Source organism: Terrapene carolina, unplaced genomic scaffold, assembly GCF_002925995.2.
Source record: "Terrapene carolina triunguis isolate 2854851 unplaced genomic scaffold, T_m_triunguis-2.0 Scaffold62, whole genome shotgun sequence".
Taxonomy (NCBI): domain Eukaryota; kingdom Metazoa; phylum Chordata; order Testudines; family Emydidae; genus Terrapene; species Terrapene triunguis.
Genome location: NW_020664413.1, coordinates 9,768,257 through 9,789,746, shown reverse-complemented (window position 1 = coordinate 9,789,746; position 21,490 = coordinate 9,768,257). Strand labels below are relative to the sequence as shown.

General features: G+C 42.5%; 1 protein-coding gene across 4 annotated transcripts in view; it reads left to right on the top strand.

Moving 5' to 3' along the window:
* MYLK (myosin light chain kinase) overlaps positions 1-21,490 on the top strand; it is a 306,953-nt gene that overhangs the window by 242,748 nt on the left and 42,715 nt on the right. For all 4 annotated transcript variants that reach the window (XM_026647402.2, XM_024215844.1, XM_024215842.1 and 1 more), the window contains exons 20-21: positions 1,047-1,174; positions 4,322-4,475. In XM_026647402.2, the coding sequence (XP_026503187.1) occupies positions 1,047-1,174; positions 4,322-4,475 (282 nt within the window). The remainder of the gene's footprint in view (positions 1-1,046; positions 1,175-4,321; positions 4,476-21,490) is intronic.

Sequence of the window (21,490 nt, the reverse complement as noted above, 5' to 3'; positions counted from 1 at the left end):
GCCACTCCTACCTTGAAACAATTGTTTGCCTGCTACATGTTTTCTTCTGATTAAATGGTAGGTGTGATGTTCTAGGGGGAGAATTTCAAAAGCACTATGTTCCCCTTTTCTATTTCAAAAGCACTATGTTCCCCACCTAAACTTAAGGTTGCTCAACAGTTTCTGTTAAAGGACCCTGTGTTCAGTTGTTTATAACTTGGGCAAACTTTAACCGTTGAAGCTGATGTTTGCCATGCTCCAGGCTGAATATTTTTCAAAAATTTCATCCAAAACAGGTCAGCCAGGGACTGCTGGGCACCAGAACTCAGAGCAGGAAGACCATCTCTCCTGTGCTCTGAGTACTGTGCTGACTGGTGCCCAGGCAGTGAGAAGGCAAAAGAGGAAGCACTTGAATTCAAAAGTCAAGAAGTGAGGAATGGGGGGTGGAGGAGAATGGGAGCCAGAGGATAGGAGCAGAGTGGAAAAGATTGGCAGGAGATGGAGTACAGTTCCAGAAAGGTCCGTAACCACTAAAGCCCCTTCCCCTCCGAAATCTGGAATTGAACCAAGGGGTCCCAAATTTCTACATTCCTTTGCTGTCAGCAAATAACTGTGACACCCATTGGCAAAGTGTGTATCTTATCTCCTTCTAGTGGCTGATCCACAAGAAGATAACAATGTATTATTGCTGCCAGTTACTCCTTTAGCTCACAGAAGGGACCATCGTGATCATCTAATCTGACCTCCTGCATATTACAACCAACAGAACCTTGCCCACCCACTCCTACAATAGACCCATAACCTCTGGCTGAGTTACTGAAGTCCTCAAATTATGATTTAAAGACTTCAAGTTACAGAGAATCCACTATTTCCTGTCATTCAAACCAGCAAGTGACCCGTGCCCCATGCTGCAGAGGAAAGCAACAACAACAAAAAACCCACCACCACCCAGGGTCTCTACCAGTCTGACCTGGGGGGAAATTCCTTCCTGACCCCAAATATGTACTGACTCAACTGTTCAGGAAAATAGAAAATATACTTCTCTAAAGAGATGGGTTTTTTCTCAGTTCTTCCCCCTCAGATCATTCAGTTTCCAGAAGACAGAAAAATCCGTGCTGGTGAATCAGTGGAACTGTTTTGCAAAGTAGTAGGAACGCCACCCTTAACTTGCACCTGGATGAAATTCCGAAAGCAGGTAAATTGTCTTTTGATGCGTTTTAACAATGAATGATGATTAATTTGAGAAATGCCTGAAACAATGTCTAACTAAAAGGATGCATAATCTGAAAGAAGTTTGCTCTCTCCTGCCCTTGATACAAGAAATCCCCCTTTCTTCATTGGTGCTTCAGGTTTTCAGCTTTGCAGATCGAACCAAATGCCACTGAAAAATACTCTTGAGTAAAGAGCATCTTACAACAAAAATATCTCCACACTAAGCTTGTTTGTTGTGGATATAAATGTTCCCACAATCTATTGTTGTACAATTCCTTCCCCTTTAATTAATTGACCTCACTGGGACTTAAGCACATACTTAAGCACTGTTCCTGAAGAGGGAAAATTTCCTGAATCAGGGCTTTAGTGAACAAGTTCAGACACTTTAAACTCAGCAGCTCAGTATGATCTTCAGCAAGCAGAAGCTGGAGTATCTTATTGACATGGAGCAAAGATAAATATCTGCTGGAGCAGCTACTATTTATTGTGTTACGAAGTCGCTCAGCGCTCTACAGTACACAGATAAAAACAGTGCCTGCCACAAGGAAGCTTAGAATCTAGACCTGAGTTTGTCAAGATGATTGTTGAACATTTCATCGGGGAGTTCAGGGCTCTATATTCATTGCACAGTCTATTGCAAGTTCTACCTTTTAAAACATTTTAAGCCAGTTGCCTTTTATTCTGAAGTATCCTGTTCTTATATTATGGAAAGGGTGCCTGGTTGCATCCAAATAATTTTCTCTCTACCATTCATTATTTTATATGCCTCTGTGTTATCTCCTCTGAGGCTTTTCTTTTCCAAACTAAACAGTTCTAAACTTCTTTAAATTTCTGCAACCTAAAGACTGATTTAGGAACAAGTAGACCATTTTTATCAATATTATTTTTATTGCAGTAACCTCAAAGAGATTCAGTGTCCTCAAAGGAATCCTGCACTACATCTTCAATAGACAAGCCTAGGAGCTTAAGTAAATACCTTTGCTAGGTGCTAAAAATCAGGACCTGAATAGAGATGCTGGATTTATGGCTTATTACAACAATCTAAAACTCACTGAATCCTCCCTCTGCATTTTTTTTCCTCCTTAGGACTGCAGAGATGTTAACTGACCACTTCACCTTGAATGGTCCCTTGAAATATGCATTAATTACTTACGCTAAACAATCTGTTCCACCTTGTTTTACCTGCGACACTGAGTACATTTCCCAGACCTGAAGAAGAGCTCTGTGTCAGCTCGAAAGCTTGTCTCTCACAAACAGAAGTTGGTCTAATAAAAGATATTACCTCATCCACCTTGTCTCTCTAATTCTCCTTTAACTCAGCAAGGAGAGGCCTGAGGTCCTTTTCCTGCTGAGTGCCCCTGGCATGTAGCGTAGTGACTAGAACTGGTGGGGGAAAATTGTCCATATGACCATTTTGTTGGTGGCATATTGTGTTCTCATAGGGCACTGAAGCAGTCGAATAAAATTTGAGAATCATGCTACCTACCTACAATCCCATTGGAACCTCAGCAAATTACAGTTCAGTATCTTGTGTGTGCATAGCTGCACTCCAGTGAATGGAGTCTCTGGGGTGAGATTTTCATGAGTGCGTAGCATTGGCTACCTCTGCTCCCATTGACTTCATTGGGAGTAGCTGTAATACTAAGCTATGCCTACGCTACAAGTGCTACAGCAGCACAGCAACAGCTATGCCAGAAGGGTTTTTTCCATCGTTGTAATTAATCGACCTCGCTAAGAGGCGGTAACTAGGGTTGATGGAAGAAAAACACCTGGAATGGAACCTAAATTGTGTTACTACTTACTCCCAAAATACTTACTCCTATTGCTAGTATTGCAGACGCAGCTCTCAGGTTAACTTCAGAGGGCTGATGCCAAAGCGTGCTTTATATCTAAACTAAGGGGAGAGACCTGCTCTAACCCTCATGATTTCTTGTTCCGTAAACATGTCTGACAAGAGAAGTAAACTAAATAGCCCTCATTTTTAATGAAACGCAGAGAATAAATTGAAAAATCTCTTATCTGGCAGGAAATGGGAGGAGGAGGAAGGGCACTGACATTATGCTGTCTACAATAAGAACACAGTGTACTCCTTTTACAGTTATAATGTAGCATCAAGTTTTTTTAATTCCCTTTAATGTCTCGAGTTAATACAAATCAAAATGGAAATCTTTTTGACATTTATGCGGAGGTTCTTTTCTTGGTTTAGTTGAAAGGTAGTAGTTATATTTACAAGTACTTAACATGTTTGTGGAGTTCAGCTGTGATTTGGACTTTTGGTTTTCTCTGAAACCAACTTAAAATCTTTATCTATTCCAGTTGAATTAGAATGATTTATTTATTCTATTCAGCTTGGGAACTTTAAGAATTCAAAAGTGAATGTATCAGAAGAATCAAAATGGAAGTTGAAAGGGTAACAAATACTTTCTATGGCATTTTTCTGGTCTTTTTTTTTTTTTTTTTTTTTTTAATTTTAGAGAGTTAGAAAATCTGACTGCCCTACTAAAGCTAGGCCTGTGCTTTGTAAACTTTCCTACGCAGTTCTGCAAGTGCAGTTCGACTTCAACCAACGATACCATCCGCTGTTCCAGTCTAGGAAACTATTATGATAATTTGTGTGGCGACGCTAATATGGACACATGGAGACTAGAATCAGATAGTGTCATGGATGATCTGGGTCAGAATGTGAAGTTGGGCCTTGAGAAGTGAATGACGAATGAACCAGTGCTCTTGGGGTCAAAATCTTGGTTTCAGTGAAGTCCGTGGTAATACTCCTATTGATGTCAATTTAAATAGAATTTGGTCTTTTGCCAGTTAGACACAATTTTTCAACTACATTTCCTGATCCTGCAAAGGGATTTTAGCTGGTGGACCCTAACACCCAAGCACTCTCATTAACTCAAAAGGACTGTGTGCATGTATACTTTGCAGGATTGGGACCACTGAACTACTGGCCTGCATCTCTTGACTTTTTTGGTTAGTTTCACTCTTTGCCAGCTATTCTTACTCACTACAGTAATGGAATTATCTACATTGCTCTTCTAATGCTGTAATCATGGGCTCCTACCTGACTGAGAGGTTGGGAGCCTCACTTTTGAAAGCTCTTTAACAATTCTTCTGTTTAATTTGGCAGATTCAAGAAAATGAACACATCAAAATCGAGAATGCTGAAAACAGTAGTAAGCTAACTATATCCTCAACGAAGCAGGAACATTGTGGATGTTACACTTTAGTGGTAGAAAACAAAGTGGGCAGCAGACAAGCACAAGTCAACCTCACAGTTGTCGGTAAGTGCAGAAAAAGTATTTAATTATATTATAAAACACCTACCCGGTGCTCTGGTTGCTGTACAAAAAATCAGATCAAAACAGCACAGTATGTTAAAGGGACTGCAAAAGCAAACAGGTCCATTTAACAAATTAAATTGCTAGGCCAGATCCTAAGCTGGTAAAAATCAGCATAGCTCCTTTGACTTAAAGGAGCTATTCTAATTTACACCAGCTGGTGATCTGCCTGTTATTTTGATGACACATTATATTTCAATTTAATTTGAAGACTATTGTAATGAGAGAGGGGAGAGGGGCAAAATAATCCTTCTTATATTTGTTCCTTGTTTATGTGTAGACAAAAGTCCAGTCCTCATTCTCCCATTAACCCTTTGTAGGATGCAGATGCTCACTAGGCTATTAGTTTGGGAAAGGCCAGTTTTTGAAGGGTTGAGGAGGTTTGTATTGTATTGGAGATTACAATTTGGAAACTGTCCTGGTGTGTAGTTACTTTATATTGCTGTTGATTTATAAAGACAGTCTTTTTAAATGCATACATGTTTATGCATGGGCTGCACAAGTTGTCTGTAAACGTGTATGAAAAGTTGAGAGAGAATCATGTGTTTGATGCTTTAAAAGCTTGTTCCTGCTCTGAATAGTGACTCTGTCAAATGGCATTGTGTGGCTTCAGACTTACTACCTCTCAAGGGCTCCAGAGCAAATTTGGTCAGCTTACTAGTAAAAGAAGACGTTTATTCAAACTGCCAGTCTGGTTCTTTCCACTTTGTGCAGTGTCACGTGTAATGAAAGTTCTGCTGCCCAAATTCTACCCTCAGTTACCCATTGTCTGTAATGGGGTTACTCAGGTGGTCTGAGGCCAGAATTTGTCCAGGCAGTTGGAATTTACGTAGCCTGTCAATTGATGACTTTAGCCAGAATAGAATCCTAGTCATTCTCCCATAATTGTAGTCCTAAAAGGAGTAACAAGTAGTAGGCAACTAATATTGTCTCTAAAGAAATGCAGGTATGAGGCCAGGGATGAAGTCCTGGCTCCACTGAAGTGAATGACGAAATACCCATTGATTTTCAGTGGAGCCAGGATTTCATCCCAGGGATCTACTGAGTAAGATGTAATTTTAGTTAGTAGACTCATACCTTATGTTCAAGTATAGTATCCTGTGAAGAGTGAACACTGCATCTTTATGCTGCTGTATGTATTGTGTTTACAGGCCTCTTGACCATTTAAGTACATGGTTATTTCTGTTGTCTAAACCAGATTGCTGATTACATTTAAAAGACAATTGGACAGACAAGTGCAATTATTAAATAAAGTCGAGCAATGTGTCAGATTCAGTTTCCTGTTGCTCTGTGAACTTCATGTAGTTATTATGTAAGTAGCAATTTTATATTCTGAGGAATGTGTTGGTTTGAAAATCAGTAGTCACCGAAAATGTTGAACTCTAAAACCTCATAAAGCTACATACCAGCCTCTTCCTTCATGATGCCATTGGCAGGAAATGTGCTGAGGGGTTAGTGGGGCTCCCAGAGATGCTTCGGGAGAGCTGGGTGAAGAATTCCTACAATGTGCTTGAGTTTGCCAGGCTTTCTGGCTGATGACACCCAGATAAAATTACTATTGCAAATTTGCCAACTGCTTCACCTAGACTTCTAGCTGAATTAAGAACTGTAGTGGGCATGATGGATGTCAGAAATGTGTTGCCATCCGGATTTCTACTTGCATGAAGAAAATGGCTTGCTAGCTGTAGTTTTGGGGGGCGAGATTCCTGCCAGCCCTACCTGGGTATCCATACTGTAGGCAGGGATGGGCACAAGGAGTTTCTTCTGCTTGGACACAAGGGGAAGAATCCCATTATTGAGTACAGCTGCTGCCCCTTGCTAGCACTTTTATGGGCACCTGCTGTCTAAAACGGAGTGGAGACACCCTGACTTCTCTCCCTGTCTATCCTGCACCAGGCAAGATGGCAAGGTCACTGCAGTCTCTCCAGGCATACAGACTGAAACAGTGGCGTCAGCTGTGCACACCCTGGGAGAACCCTGCAGGAATTCTAGCTGAGTCGGCCAGAATTATTCCTGGGGGCTCCAGTCCGAGCACATCTGTTTCCTGCACCGTCTCCAGTGTGCAGGGCAGAATCTTGCCCCCCCTTAATGAGGATTTATAAAGTGGCTATAAATCTGGCTAGTGCCAGATATCAGCTTTGTTTGTCTTAGCTATTTATAATGAGGCTCTGTGATCTTTGTGTGAGCTGCTTCCCTATCGGATTACAGATTAAAAATCACATCACCTTGTATGTTCTTTGCTCAAAACATAGCTGGTTGATCAAGGTACTTGCTTGGGTTTTGAATGTGTTTAGAGAATTTAGATGTGGTCTGGAATGTGTGTTCTCCTGCAGGAGTGAGCCAGGACTGACCTAGAGCCAGATTCCTCTAAAGAGGTAGCTGGAAAGCTAGTCTCTGTTTGAATTTTAAAAAGTAAATGACATATTAAAATTCAAAATGAAAGCAATAAGGAAATATTACTGTAATAATGTTCTAAATGTATGGACAACTGAGCATACATGTGCATGGTAAAGATAACATGACATTCATATGTACAGTCTCTCACTCCAAAGGATCTAAAAAGCTCTTCACAAACTACCTACAGGCAGCACCTCTGAAGTGCAGCCACCTCTAAGATAGAAAGGCAGCAACCAAAAACTGTGCATAGCACACTACACCCCAATGGGGAAGGGGAAATTTTGGTCTAGGTCACCATACCAGAAGTGCCATGGGATCGTTAAGGACAGCCAGGACCTTGTTTTTAAGCCCTCTCATTGAAAAGCCCTGTGCACAGTAACCTGCAACATTGGCTTATCTGCTACAGAAAGACAAAGTACTGAGTTGACTCTGCCAAGATTCAAAGCAGAGATGATTCTTCTGTGATTCAACCCATTACTCCAGGGAGTCAAACCTGTATTTTAGCCCACGGTCCATAGCTGGATATATGAGCAGCACATGCTTTTTATAAATAGCAATGGCATTTTTCATTAACATCTGGATAAAATTTAAAAAAAAATCTCCCCATTCCCCCTTTGACAAATCTGGCTCCTAAACTCTTATCCTGCACTGCTGAAACTGTCAGACTCAGACTTCAGCTGTGAGTATAACTGAACCAAGTAGGGGTTCTGACATTTAAGGAGTTCGAGTAGTCAAAGACTGTTTGCTTCATTGTTGGCAATGGAAAAAGCAGTTCTGGAAAGAGTCCCAGTTTTGAATTATTCTAAGGGTTTTTTCCCCCCCTTGTGATCTTAATGAAGATCAGTGAACTAAACTTTCATTAAATGCAACTCCAACCTGAAAAACCACACAGGTATCCAAGCAGATTAGGGAGACTGCTTGTGCTGGGTGATTAGTGAACAGGACTGGAGTCAGGAGGAGTTTGAGCTTGACACGGATTCCCTGGGTAACTTTGGGGCTCTACAAGTAATAACAATACGGTGAAACCTGTACAGGAAGGAAGCCACCCTAGTAAAGCAACCTCTTGTCTTAAGAGATCGCCAAAAACTACCCACAGTATCTTCTGCCTCACCTATTTTAGAAGACCACTTCCATTAAGTGACCAATTTGTTTGTCCTTGGAATGGTCACTTAAGAGAGGCTGTAATGTGGTTCTGGTACCAAATCCATAACTGTATGTTCTGGGACACAGCTAGTGATTTACAACCAACCATTAGTGTCAAATTGTAGTAGCCTCATGTTGCCAAAGTTTCATTAAAAGAGTTGGTGGTGGGATGAGTATAATCTAAAGTTGAATTAGTGAGGGCTAATGTGTAGTCCTTAACGCCATAACTTAGGTGCCTACAGTATGTGGCCAGTAACATTCGTACCTCTCAGCAGTGCTTTATTTTTTAAATAAAAAACGTGTGTGTGCTTTATAGAGATATTTATGGGTAAGTACATGGGTTAACATAGGTGCTTTTGAAAATTTCACCCATCATCTAAGTGATTTAGGAGCCTAAATTCATAAGACATTGGTTCCTAAGCGCCTAACTGACTTAAAAATGGGACTTAGGCTTCAAAGCCACCTAGGTGCTTTTGAAAATGTTACCCAACAAGTATGTACAAGTTTGAAATTGGTTATTGTAATAAACAGAGGAAAGAATGATCCTGTAGTTAAAGAACAGGACTGGGACTCGGGAGATCTGGGCTCTGTTCCTGTTTGTGCCACAAGCTTCCTGGTTGTGAGGTGATGAGTTACTCCTGTGCAAGCCTCCCGCCAGGAACTGGTCTGGTGACTCTCAGGGCAGGTATATAAGCCTCACAGGAAGAACAGCAGTTCAGTTGGCTTACAACTCTCTCCTGCCTAATAGTGGCAATGAACTCCCCAAACCTTAGTCTGCTGTGGCCTTGCTCTTGCTCTGACTTTGCTCCAACCCCGCTCCTGACCCCTGGCTCTGACCACTAGGCCCGACTACCTGGCTCCGACAACTATCCCAATCACAGTTTCTGACATTGGGTAACGTTGGGCAAGTCACTTAACTTCTCTTTGCCTCAGGTTCCTATTTTACAGGGGAGTTTAAGTTAATTCACTGTTTGAGTAATGCTTCAGGCTCCATGGACATTAGTGCAGATTGTTATTGTATAAAATTAAGAACACACATACTTGTGGGTTGATTCTGATCAGTCATAACATGGGGTTTACATAAGTATAACTCCATTGGCATCATTGGAGTTACTCCATATTCACAGTAGTGTGGGGTACTTGGTGTAGTGATGTCATATAAAGATTAAATGCAGTGGTCACTGGGGCTCTAGAAATACCTATGCACAGGAATTTGGTGCAGTAGTATTATTCATTGACAGTTCCGCAAACAGTGGTATGCAGTTTTTAATTTCACTATTCTACTAAGTAGCTGTGCATGTGCTTTACTTGCACAGTGCTGAACAATGGTGCCCCAAATAGCTGTGTGTAACAGTGTGCTGCATTAAGTAGCAGTTCATAATCTTACATATAACATCATTGCACTAAGTATCATCTGCTTCTCCACTAGATGTAATTATTCTGTCCTTGCGTGGAGATGGCAGTATTATTTTCTCCAGGGAAATTGGTATAGCCATTTCTTGTAGTTCTGAGTTAGCAGCAGATCTTCTAAGCAAAAATTATGAAATATATGTTAACTTCTGGATGAGATATGCATCATGGCCCTGATCCAAGAGCACTGAATTCAGTGGCAGGACTCTCTGACTTGAAAGGGTATAGGCTTTGAGCCCAACTCCATAAGTTAAACCCATTCCGCACATGACACACTGGCCTGAGTACCTTGGTCTCAAATACTATTGTCCGGAAATGACAAGTTAACAGTGGTACTTCCTCTTGGCAGGTTTTAGGATTGCTTAAGAAATCTGGCTCAATGGGAAACTTTCCATTTTTGTGTCAGAAACATCACATTCCCCTTTTGGAAAAGCGAACACCAACTTTTGTGATGTTGAAAGAAAGGTGGGGAGGGGTGTGAGGCAACTAATGACAAATCCCAGGAAAATAGTATAACTCCAGAGTGTTAATACTGAATTCTTCTACAGTGTGTTTCATCTTCTCTTCACAAGCAACTACTCGATGATTACAGTGTTCCTGTGAGGCAAGTGATTATCCCCCTTTTACAGATGCGGGAGCTGAAGTTGAGAATTTAAGTGACTTGTCCCAGACTGCAGAGGAAGGCTGTGTCAGAGGCAGAAGTAGAATTCGAGCATTTTCCTTGCCTCCAATTGCTTGTCCTTGTTGTTCCTCTAGGCTGCCTCTGGAGGGACTTCTATCTCCAGTGAAGAGGGCAAGTTGGCCAGTGGGCCAAGAAGGGATGCTTTATACTGCCCTCTTACAGTTTTTCAGCACCACAACATACACTATGGGGAGATTACAAATGCTTCATCTCTAAAACTTCGTGACAAACCTCAGCAGCCACATCCAACACCAGATTTTTGCAGAAGGATCATAGAAATTAGAGGGAAACCAAACTTATTAGGTCACCCAAACCATCACTCAGCCAGTACTTGATTGTTACCTTTGGAACATAAGGTTTGAAAAAAGGCTCTTGAGAATTTATTTCCCATTATATGTATGTTGGTTCTGTTAGGACTATAGGAGAAGGAAATGTTCTTGTGGTTAAAAGACGTGTCTGGGAGTGGGTCTATCTGAATTCTCCTAGTTCTGCCACAGACTTCCAGTGTGTCCTTGGGCAAGGTCATTTTACCTCTTTGTGTCTGAGTTTCCTGATCTGTAAAGAAGGGAAGATCTATCTATCTTCTCAGTAGGTGTTGTGTGACGTCGTTGTGCTTTGAGATCCTCAGAAGAAAGTGCAATTATTTAACAATGCAACTTAATTTAATTATTGTGTAAGAGATAGAGAGGTTGCCAGTGGTTTGAACTGGGAGAGTGGTGGGGGACAAGATTTAGGAGAGGCTGGAGCAAATCTCTTGAAGATTTTAGAAAAGGTGGAAGGCAAATTTCAAATTGTGTCATCAGCTCTGGGTGTAGAGCTCCAACTAAACTTATTGGGGTTGTGCACATAGCTAACAGCAGGATTTGCAATTTGGCATTTGGGGAAGATGTTTTATGAGAGGAAAAGTTGTGTTCACTGTAGCGCACTTCAGCTTCTCTTGTACTGGTTTTTTTATGAAAAAAGGATTTTTTTTGTTTTTTCCAGTCTAATGTTATGCTAAATCTGTGGTAAATTAACATCTGTAAGGTACAATACTTTTAAATTATAGCACTTCTCTCCCTTGGAAAATAAGTCCCAAGTCACAGTTTTCCAAGGAAAGCAGAGAGATTTGCCATGACCCAAAGTCCTATCAACAGTAACATAGAGTTCAATTATGACCTTTTATGGTTTAGATTTTCTCCCACTGATGGATTTCAAAAGAAGGCTTTGCCAGTGCTGTCGGCATGGATATTGTCCAACTGGCTTTAGCAGTATATTAAATACCTTCTCTGGCTAAACAGCCTGTGGAGTGGAATTAAATTGTTGCTTTCTGTCTGCTCTTTATCTGGCAGACAATTATTGCAATAGCTAATAATAGTATTGTATAGTAATATGATAACTGGATTTAGAAAGAAACCAAACCAATTTTGAGATCAGATAAAGAACACCACCTCACAAACGTCGTTTCAATGCTGTCTTAGTTTGAAGAACAACAATATCCTTTTCTTTCAAGGTTTCGGAGTATAATAATCTCTGATTTTAGGGGTTCTGCATTGAAACAGGATTGCTGCTTAAGAACTCCCTATAGCCCTATAATCTACTGGTGTAAAATGAGACATATCTACTTGTTTTGGCTCAGTGTGACCCTTGGATCAAGTAGCAGAACAACTTCCATTTTCTGCTCCAGAAGTTAAAAAGGGATATATTGCCTTTTTTGGTCTCCTGGAATGGAATTTATTTACTGTGGACTCTGTAAATTTGAGCCACTTTGGGAAACCAACTAGATTGAGTAGCATAGAATTTTTTTGTGGGTGTGTCCTGAATAGGCTGTACTTATTCTACCTATATGGGATTGAGGCTGGGGGTCTCTTGGCTCGACAAGACGGCTAGAAAGTCTCTTTCCTCATCGGGAAGAATTACAAGTCAAACAGCTCACATAGGATTTCACTGAAAAGTTAGAACAGAACGGTAAGTTAGACTTATAAATAATAGTGATTTAAAGGCCAACTGGATTCGTGCTATGCTTGTCTCTGCACTTCAAGTGAAATAATTTAATGGGTTAATTAAAGATTATGCCACAGTGTGTTTCAGAACCTGTCTTCCAAAAAGCCTGAGAATTTGTCAGAGGAAGAGGTGCTGCTGAATCCAGTTTGGGAGGAAAAGGAAATATAAGTTAAATGTAGTTAAGATAGAGTTTGGTATTGTCCTAGCAGAGGTTGTTATAGGTCGTGTAGGGCCAGATTGTAACCTTACAATCTGCTCTGAGCAGGGGTGAAAGTAATTTAAAGGATTTACCGGTACGCTGGAGTCCTGAGCGGGGGCGTGGCCTCAATTGGAAGAGGCGTGGCCTCAACTGGAAGAGTTTTTAGGCCCTGGGAGTTTTTAGTTTTGGGAGCTCCAGGGCCTTTAAATCACCCCAGAGCTACCAGCTGCAGAGGTGGCTGGGAGCCCCAGGGCTCAGGGACGAATTAAAGGGCCTGGCGCTCCAGCCGCCGCGGAGCTCCGGGCCCTTTAAATCACGGCGGGAACCCTGCCATGCTACCCTGGGGCGGCAGGGCTCGGGCGGGGATTTAAAGGGCCCGGTGCTCCTGCCAGAGCTCCGGCAGCGGGGCTCGGGTGGCGCTTTAAAGGGCCTGGGGCTCCCCGCAGGGGCCGGAGTACCGGGCCCTTTAAATCCCAGTCCAAGCCCGGCTACCGGAGCTCCGGCGGTGATTTAAAGGGCCCGCGGATCCCCACACCAGCTGGAGCCTTGGGCCCTTTAAATCACTGCCAGAGAAGCCGGTCCAGTCCAGACTGCACCAGCTTACTTTCACCTCTGGCTCTGAGTAAGGGGTGGTATGTAGCTATATTGCTGAAGGAGCAGAGAACAGATTGGGACTCAGAATGACACACTTCCTCCCCTGCTCCCATGTTGCTTTGAGGAAGGAGTAAGTTACCCCTCCCCCTTTCATGGAGCAGCTTACTCCCCTTTGTGTGCCCAAAACAATTACCCTTGGCTGGTGATTGGAGTGGTGCGGGAAGGAGACAGTGCTCTTTCTATTCCTCTCCATCCCCTTCCTATCCACCCTCTTGCTACTAAGTGTGGAGTATCTAGTGACTAGCTTCTCTCTTTCCTGTGTAGCTGGAGTCACGATCTGAGCAGGGCTAAGCAATGTCAAGGAAGGGCTGTGACAATCTAGCAGATAATTATTTTTATACAGCAAACTCTTGTCTGGAGAGTTGTTTGCATGATATAGTTAATAAAGTTGGGACAGTCCCTAGTTTCTTGAAACTAAGAACAGGGAAGATTGGAAAACAATTCTAATGGAGAGCAGTTAGGGTATATCTACACAGCTGCTGGGAGAGCGTCTTTCAGCCCAGGTCGACAGAGCTGTGTTAGCGGGGCTTGCGTTAGTGTGCTAAAAATACCAAATGTGGCTCGGGCTCTGAAATCCACCTCCCTCCCTCGGCTTCAGAGCCCTAGCTCCACCCTGAACCCAAAAGTCAAAGCAACATCTGCATAGCTATTTTTAGCATGCTGGAGCAAGCTCCACAAGCACAGGTCTGTCGACCTGGGCTGTAGGCCTCACTGCCAGCTGCTGTGTAGACCTACCCTTAGAGCCTAGCACCAGCCACCGTGAGGTGTGTGCTTCTCTAAGCACACTGGGAAATGCATATCACACAAGGTACAGTCAATAAATATTTTTCTGCCCTAGGAGACCACCTGTTCTGCCTCTGTGCTAGAGCTGGCCTGGGATCAATAGCTCTACCTACTATTGGCCGTTTTTGACTATGGATGCCAGCTCCAGTTATAGAGTTAGAGCAAGTTGTTTTTTGTTGACACTACCTGTAGTGATCATTCAACTCTTGTGGATTAAGGGTATAATTTTCAAAAGTGATGTAGGCACTTAAGAAACTAAGCCAAATTGAACATCAATGGGACTTAGGAGCCTAAGTGACTTCAGAAAATGTGACGTGGGCTCAAAAGTCACTTAGGTGCTTTCAAAATGTTACCCGAAATCTACCTTCCCAATAACCAGCTCTACAGGGTGGTCAGGAAATGTTCAACTCATTGTTTATACGTCAGAAAATGAAGATTTGTCAAACCTGAAACTTTTTGCAAAAAAAATGTTGGTTTTGAGGATATTTTTGTTGGGGCGGTTTCTCAGATCCAGACATAATGAGACTGCAATCCCAGGATAACCAGTAGTCTGGTGGTTAGGGCACTCTCATGGAATGTGGGAGACCCAGGTTTATGTCCTTGCTCTGAATCAGGCTGAGTGAGCGCTCTTATCCCTGGGATATTGAGTCTCTCTCTGTGGTTCCATTAATATTCACTTACTTTTACAAAGTGGAACAGCTCCAACAGGAGAGGTTGACTCTATAGCCCAGCTCACTCATGTGGGAAACGGGCCACGTTGATGTTCCTCCTCCTAATCAGGGACTTGAACCTGGGGTCTCCCTCATTCCAGGTGAGTGCCCAAACCACTAGGCCGTTGAATATTCTGGCATGGGGCTTTTAGTGGTTTTGTTGGGTTGTTTGTTTGCAAAACATTTTGAAAGGTCTAGTTTTCATTCCAATGCAGAATGAAAATAAATGTTGAATCCTTGAACTTTTTTACAAAATGGAATTCTTGTTTTCTGGTCAGCTCTAGTGACATTTCACCCCCACACGGATAACAGTGAAAGTGATGCGATTCATTTGCTCCAAGGGTCATGAATCTTTTGATGTATCTTGTCTGATTTTCAAAGTTGGAACAATTCTCAAAACTGTGAGTTTCATGTGTGTTCAGGTTTTGTTGCAAACATTTTGGACAGGTCTAGTGATATTATCTGTTAGTGCCTGGACCTCTAAATCAATGCACGAACAGCTAGCACAATAAGCTTCAATGGAAAACCAAAGAGAAATCATATGCATATTATACCTTTTAGCTGTTTCATTTGAGTTCAGAATCATATGTCTGTCAGTTCCTGCAAATGCATGTTAACTGGCTTGGGGAGAGAAACTCATTCACCTTTATTTGTGTAAACTACTGTAGTAAAGCTTAAAAGTGTTGGGGGCTGTTACTCAGGGGAGATCCATTTTGAACAAGTCTGTTTTCTTGGAAGTACATTCCTATGTAAGTAAACACAAACAGCAGCATATTTCTGGGTACCCTTTCACTTAGTTCTAATTCTGGTTCCAGATCACAGTTGTGGAGGGGTTCAGAAAAGGAAATAGTAAATTATGGTGCAATGGGAACCTGTGTGAGGTCCTCAACAAGATAAGTCTTACGTTCTGCATGTTTATGTATGCAAAGGCTTGAACATCACATAAAAATGAAGTATTGGCTTGAAGTTAGCCTGCCCCAGGGACATTAATGGTGTATTAAAAACTGAAATTGGAGGACAACATAGAAGTATGCTTAACCTTCCCTCCCCATTCCAAAACACTAGCTTCTTCCTCTGGAAGCTGGTAATCATGCTAGGGGAGATTTCAGTATTCCTGAAGGGAATGTATTTTGGCAAAGTGCTTTAGCCTCCAGTGCAGACAGATGAATACAGGATAACCTTCTAAATCCCTGTGAAGTAAACTGGTGAGAAACAAAACAGACAAATGAAGGGAGCATTTGCAAATTCTCTGCATAGTCAGGGCTAAAGTATGTCATACAGTCTGTAGTTGAGAGTAATTTTTGTAGGTGTGGTAAAATGAATCACTGAGTAGTTAGCAGAGCTACCCAGATAATGTCATGTGACTATACCCAAAAAATGCTTAGATTAGATCCTCTGTTTTATGTAGCACAGGGGAATTAGATCTGCAGTGCATGTCCTGTAGTGATCATGTTGTGCTCCCTCTCTATTCATGGGTTCAAGGAAGTTCTTCTTGCATCATTTTGTTTTTATTTGGGTTTTCTCCTGGTGGGAACAATTATCAGAAGGGTGGAGCATTCTCGAGGCAATCAGATGTAGGATTAGCCTAAATAAGAGAGAAGGAGGTGTTAGTACCGTTATACAAGGCACTGGTGAGACCTCATCTGGAATACTGTGTGCAGTCCTGGTCTCCCATGTTTAAGAAGGATGAATTCAAACTGGAACAGGTACAGAGAAGGGCTACTAGGATGATCCGAGGAATGGAAAACCTGTCTTATGAAAGGAGACTCAAAGAGCTTGGATTGTTCAGCCTAACCAAAAGAAGGCTGAGGGGAGATATGATTGCTCTCTATAAATATATCAGAGGGATAAATACCAGGGAGGGAGAGGAATTATTCAAGCTCAGTACCAATGTGGACACAAGAACAAATGGATATAAACTGGCCATCAGGAAGTTTAGACTTGAAATTAGACAAAGGGTTCTAACCATCAGAGGAGTGAAGTTCTAGAACAGCCTTCCCAGGGGAGCAGTGGGGGCAAAAGACATATCTGACTTCAAGTCTAAGCTTGATAAGTTTATGGAGTGGATGTTATGATGGGTTAGCCTAATTTTGGCAATTAATTGATCTTTGACTATTAGCGGTAAATATGCCCAATGGCCTGTGATGAGATGTTACATGGGGTGGGATCTGAGTTACTACAGAGAATTCTTTCTTGGGTGTCTGGCTGGTGAGGCTTGTCCACATGCTCAAGGTTTAGCTGATCGCCATATTTGGGGTCAGGAAGGAATTGACAGAGGCCCTGGGGGGTTTTCGCCTTCCTCTGCAGCGTGGGGCATGGATCACTTGCTGGAGGATTCTCTGCACCTTGAAGTCTTTAAACCATGATTTGAGGACTTCAGTAGCTCAGACATAGGTTAGGGGTTTATTACAGGAGTGGGTGGGTGAGATTCTGTGGCCCATGTTGTGCAGGAGGTCAGACTAGACAATCATAATGATCCCTTCTGACCTTAAAGTCTATGACTCTGAGTCTAATTTGTCTAGTAATTTGCTTCACAGCCAAGCCCTTTTGACAGGGAATGTTTGTCTTATCTTTGGCTCTTGCATGCTTTGTCCTGAGTTTTGTGAGCTACACAGTCCACGAGGACTGCAGCTGTCTGTTCAAGTCTTGGTTGGCGAGGTCACTAATGTAGCTGTGTCCTGACCCATTGATTTTTTTGGAGATTATCTCCAGATCCTCGACTTGGCTGTGGAAGCAGGTTGAGAGCCAGAGCAGAGTGCAGGAGTGATGTACTCATTGAGGAGGCAGGCTGCCATGTTCCACACAAACTAGAGCCTCTATGTTGTTTCCAACTTCGATGCAAGATACTGAATTACAGTATCCCACTCTAGAGGTGGATCACTGTGGCCAACTCCTCCCCTTGCAGGAGTGGGCAAAGTCTCATAGCAAGCTAAAGGTGGAAGAAGGAATTTTGGGGACACTTTTTGTCCACACTTAGTCTTGTGTCCAACATAACCCCATGGCTTCATGCTACTTTGACAAACTGTGGTAAATGCCTCTGAAAGGGGCAGTAGGTCGGTGTCCCAGCTAGTTCTTCAAAGTGATTTCCCTTTGCTTACTATGGTTTGGTTTGAACCAGCTGTTCTTTATCCAGGTGCTGGTCTCTTGTAGGCACTGGGACATCTTTGTGATGAAGGTGTTTATGAGAAATACAGCAGGGAGTCACTAGCATTTATTGGCAGAAGAGCCTGTGGTGTCTCAGCACCTTTCCACACAATCTCAGGTGGATTTTGAAGAGGAGAGAGGCAGGGTAGATCTCTGTGGTATTGCCAGACATAATGATTTGTAGCAAAAAGGAGCAGTTAGATATCACCACTCTTGGAGTTTTGTGATTGGACCCAGGTACTCCATCGATGTCATACCCTGTGCTGTATTGTATAATGTTGCTGATAGGGTGAGTGATGGGAGCATTGAGTTCTGCCCTCTATCCGTTGCTATGAGGAGGTTGTCCAGTAGTGCTAATAAGATGGAGAAGAAGGATGGTCTTGTAATTAAGTCACTGGACTGGGACTCAGGAGATCTGGATTCATGTCTCAACTCTGCCTCAGTCTTTCTGTCTGACCTTGGACAAGTCACTTTGTCTCGCTCTGCCTTGGTTCCCCATCTGCAAATTGGGGATGATGATAGTTCCTTTCTCACTCCCTTTGTCTGTCTTATTTATTTAGATAGTAAACTCTTCTGAGTAGGGCTTGGCTATTACTATGTGTTTGTGCAGTGCCTAGCCCAAAGGGTTCCTGATCTCTGTTGATAATTATAGGCATTACCATAATAGAAATAATACATTATAATAATACATCAGCGCCTTGGAAAAAGTACCCTGGAATGGGAAATTGGACCTGTAAAGAGTCACACTGCAGATTCTTGTTTACATGAAGGCAGTTTTACACCAGTCTAGCAATATAAAGGGGTCTAAAGGTGGATGTAAATTGAATTTAAGTATATTGTTTCCAACTTCGATGCAAGATACTGAATTACTCTTTAAGGCCCCTTTATGCTACCAGAGAATCAGGCCCTGAATCTTTAACAAATAAGAAGGGCAATAAGCCATTCTGGAGGTTAAGGTCAAAATTGCATCTGGTTTCTGATATTTCGGGGTTTAATTAGAGGTCTGCTGTATAATGATGACTCCTAGTGGAATGGTGTTTTAAGTGTTGCCAAGAAATGAGTACAGATAACCTAAATTATTAAGTCTCTTTATCTTTTTGCTGGAGACTCTCGTGGTGAGTGCATCTAAAAATTCTTTATCCCCATTAAAAGTTATAACCCTTTACATTCCATTTTGAGGAAAACTCTTTTTTTTTATTGGTGAACTTGAAATTATAAAAATCAAAAAAGAAAAAGGTGCTGGATAAGTTAAACCAGTCAAAGCACAAAAGTGAGGAGTATTCAATGGAGAGAAAATTGTCCCTGTTTCAATAAAAAAAACAAAAACCCCTGAATATTTAGCATTAATGCAGAACTAATATAATTTGATCAAACTATCCCTTTTTCCTTTACACTGTCATCCCTCTGCAGCACTAGGGGATGTCACAGATCTGGCTGGGTGCCTCTTTCCAGCCACCCACAAGACTGATGTGAGGGGAGAATCAAAGCCTCTGAGTCCCTGGATACCCAGGTGTTTTACGCTTCCAGAACCTGAATGGAATCCAGCCAGGGCCTGAATCTTGGGGTCCCTAAGCGCACACTCTGTGTGCAGAACTTCTGCCTGGTACCTCCTCCTGAGAGCTGGAACCCACTGTCCAGCTGCCTGGCCCCACTGAGCACAGTGCTAAGCCTTCAGATTCCCCCATACTTAAACACTTCCTCTCCCAGAACTCCACTCCAAAGGTTTCACTTTCCCTGGAGGCAAGCAATACTTATGAAGCTCACAGTCAGACACTGTTTCCAGAGACTAGCACATTATTGCTCTTTTACTTAATCATGTAAAGCACAGGAGTGTACTTATCAGAAAACGCTAAACCCATGTCCCTGCTTTAGTTTCCTTGTCACTCCAGGGCATTCTTTGGGCTGGGGTCAGAGCCCCTTGGATTGTCCAGAGTCCTTCTGCTTCAGTGTATGACATATGGGCTGCAACATGGAGTTTCTTCCCCCTTGGTCAGCTTTGCCCTTGACCAGCCTAACCCTTTCTCTTGGGAGTTATTGGGGCCATATAGGCTCAGGAGCAGGCAGTGTCCCTGCCTGATGCAGACCCCTACAGGCTGGGTTGCTCAGGATTGCCAACCCCAAATGTTCAAAAATCATGAGTCAGGCTCACCAAAAATCACGAGATTGGCTTTAAAAATCGTGAGATTATGTAAACACAATAGATTTGGTGTTCTTTTTATTTACCTTCCGCTTTTTGAGCCTTTAGGGTACCCTTGGATCACATTTTGAAGCTTTCTCCACAGCCACGAGGGCCAGAAAGTTACTTTTTTCTTTAAGAATGAAGGCTGAAATCATCACATATCCACTTGACTCTAGGAGCTGGGACTTTAAGGAAAACCATAATTATTGTGAGACTCATGAGATTATTGTGAGAGCTGGCAACACTGGTTGCTTCTCTCTCTCTTTGAACTAGAGACAAAAATAGCCAAAGTTGTTCCCTCTTGCCCCCGTTCCTGTGTGGTGAGAGAGACAAGCCTTCAAGCTTACAGAGAGCTCTTCTTCTTTCTCTCACCCGCCTTGTGTCTCTAATATCTTGGGACTGACACAGCTACAACAACACTACATGTAAATGGTGGTGTCCGTTACGTGTCAGGTTACTGTAAACTGTGTAATTTACCCACTGGCAAGTGGGTATACATTGGTGTAATTTATACTCTGAGGGGCGCAGAATGGTGGTGGCAGTTTACAGAGAGAAAGCAACCCACAGAAACAAGCAAGGCAAAGTATTTGTGATTTTCACTTTGGCCCAGAATTGCCATGGTTGATTTAGGCATATTTCTGTGATATATTTAAAAAAAAATGTTGTAGTGGTTATGTAACAGTTGTGTGAGAGCCAGGAGCTTGGGGTGGGAGATGTAACATGAGGAATCGAAAGGAAGAAATAGGGGGGAAAGAGTGTTTTTTACCTTGCATCATCTTGTACCCTGATGCTGAATGAGAGGAACTATGGTCTTGTAATTAAGGCACTGGCTTAGGACTCAGTAGATAGAGGGTCAATTTTTCTCTCTGCCACTGACCTCTTGTATGAACTTAGACAAGTGCCTCTGTGCCTACATTCCCCACCTATAAAATGGGAATGATGATCCCCACTTTGTCTGTCTTGTCTATTTAGATTATAAGATCTACAGGGTGGGGACAGTGTCTTACTATGTGTTTAAACAGCACCTCACGCATACTCACCTGTTGTACCAATGTATATCTTACACAGACAATTGCATCGCCACAGAATGTCTTTCTCCACCTATTCCCTTTCACCTTACACAGCACCTTTTCCTGATGTTACCAATCAACCTTCGGCCATTAGTTCATCCAGATCATCATCATCATTATCTTGTGGATTTTACTTTTAAGAGCAGTCCTGAGAGGATTACTCCAGCACAAGATATTCTGCATTCTTTCAGGTTTTCTGAAGAATTTATCATAATTCTTCTTAATAAGTAATTTTAAAACAAAAGTGTCAGCATCTTTCTGTCTCAGAAAAGCATTTATCTACTTAACTTCTGAGTTAACCATTACATTTAATTTTGAAAGAGCCAGGAGAAATGAGAGGCTTCTTTGTGTCGTTAACCAGAGCGGCACCCAAATGGCTCATAGAATCGTAGGACTGGCAGCAGGGGTGAAAGTAAGTCCAGTGACTTACCGGTACGCTGGGGCCAGCTCTGGCCCCCGGAAGGGGTGGGGCCTGGGGCGGAAGGGGCATGGCTGAGGGAGTCAGAGCCAGCCCCAGCCCACCCTGTAAGGTAAGTGGCCCCCCCACCACCACCGGGGCGTACCGGCTTACTTTCACCTCTGACTGGTAGGGACCTCAAGAGGT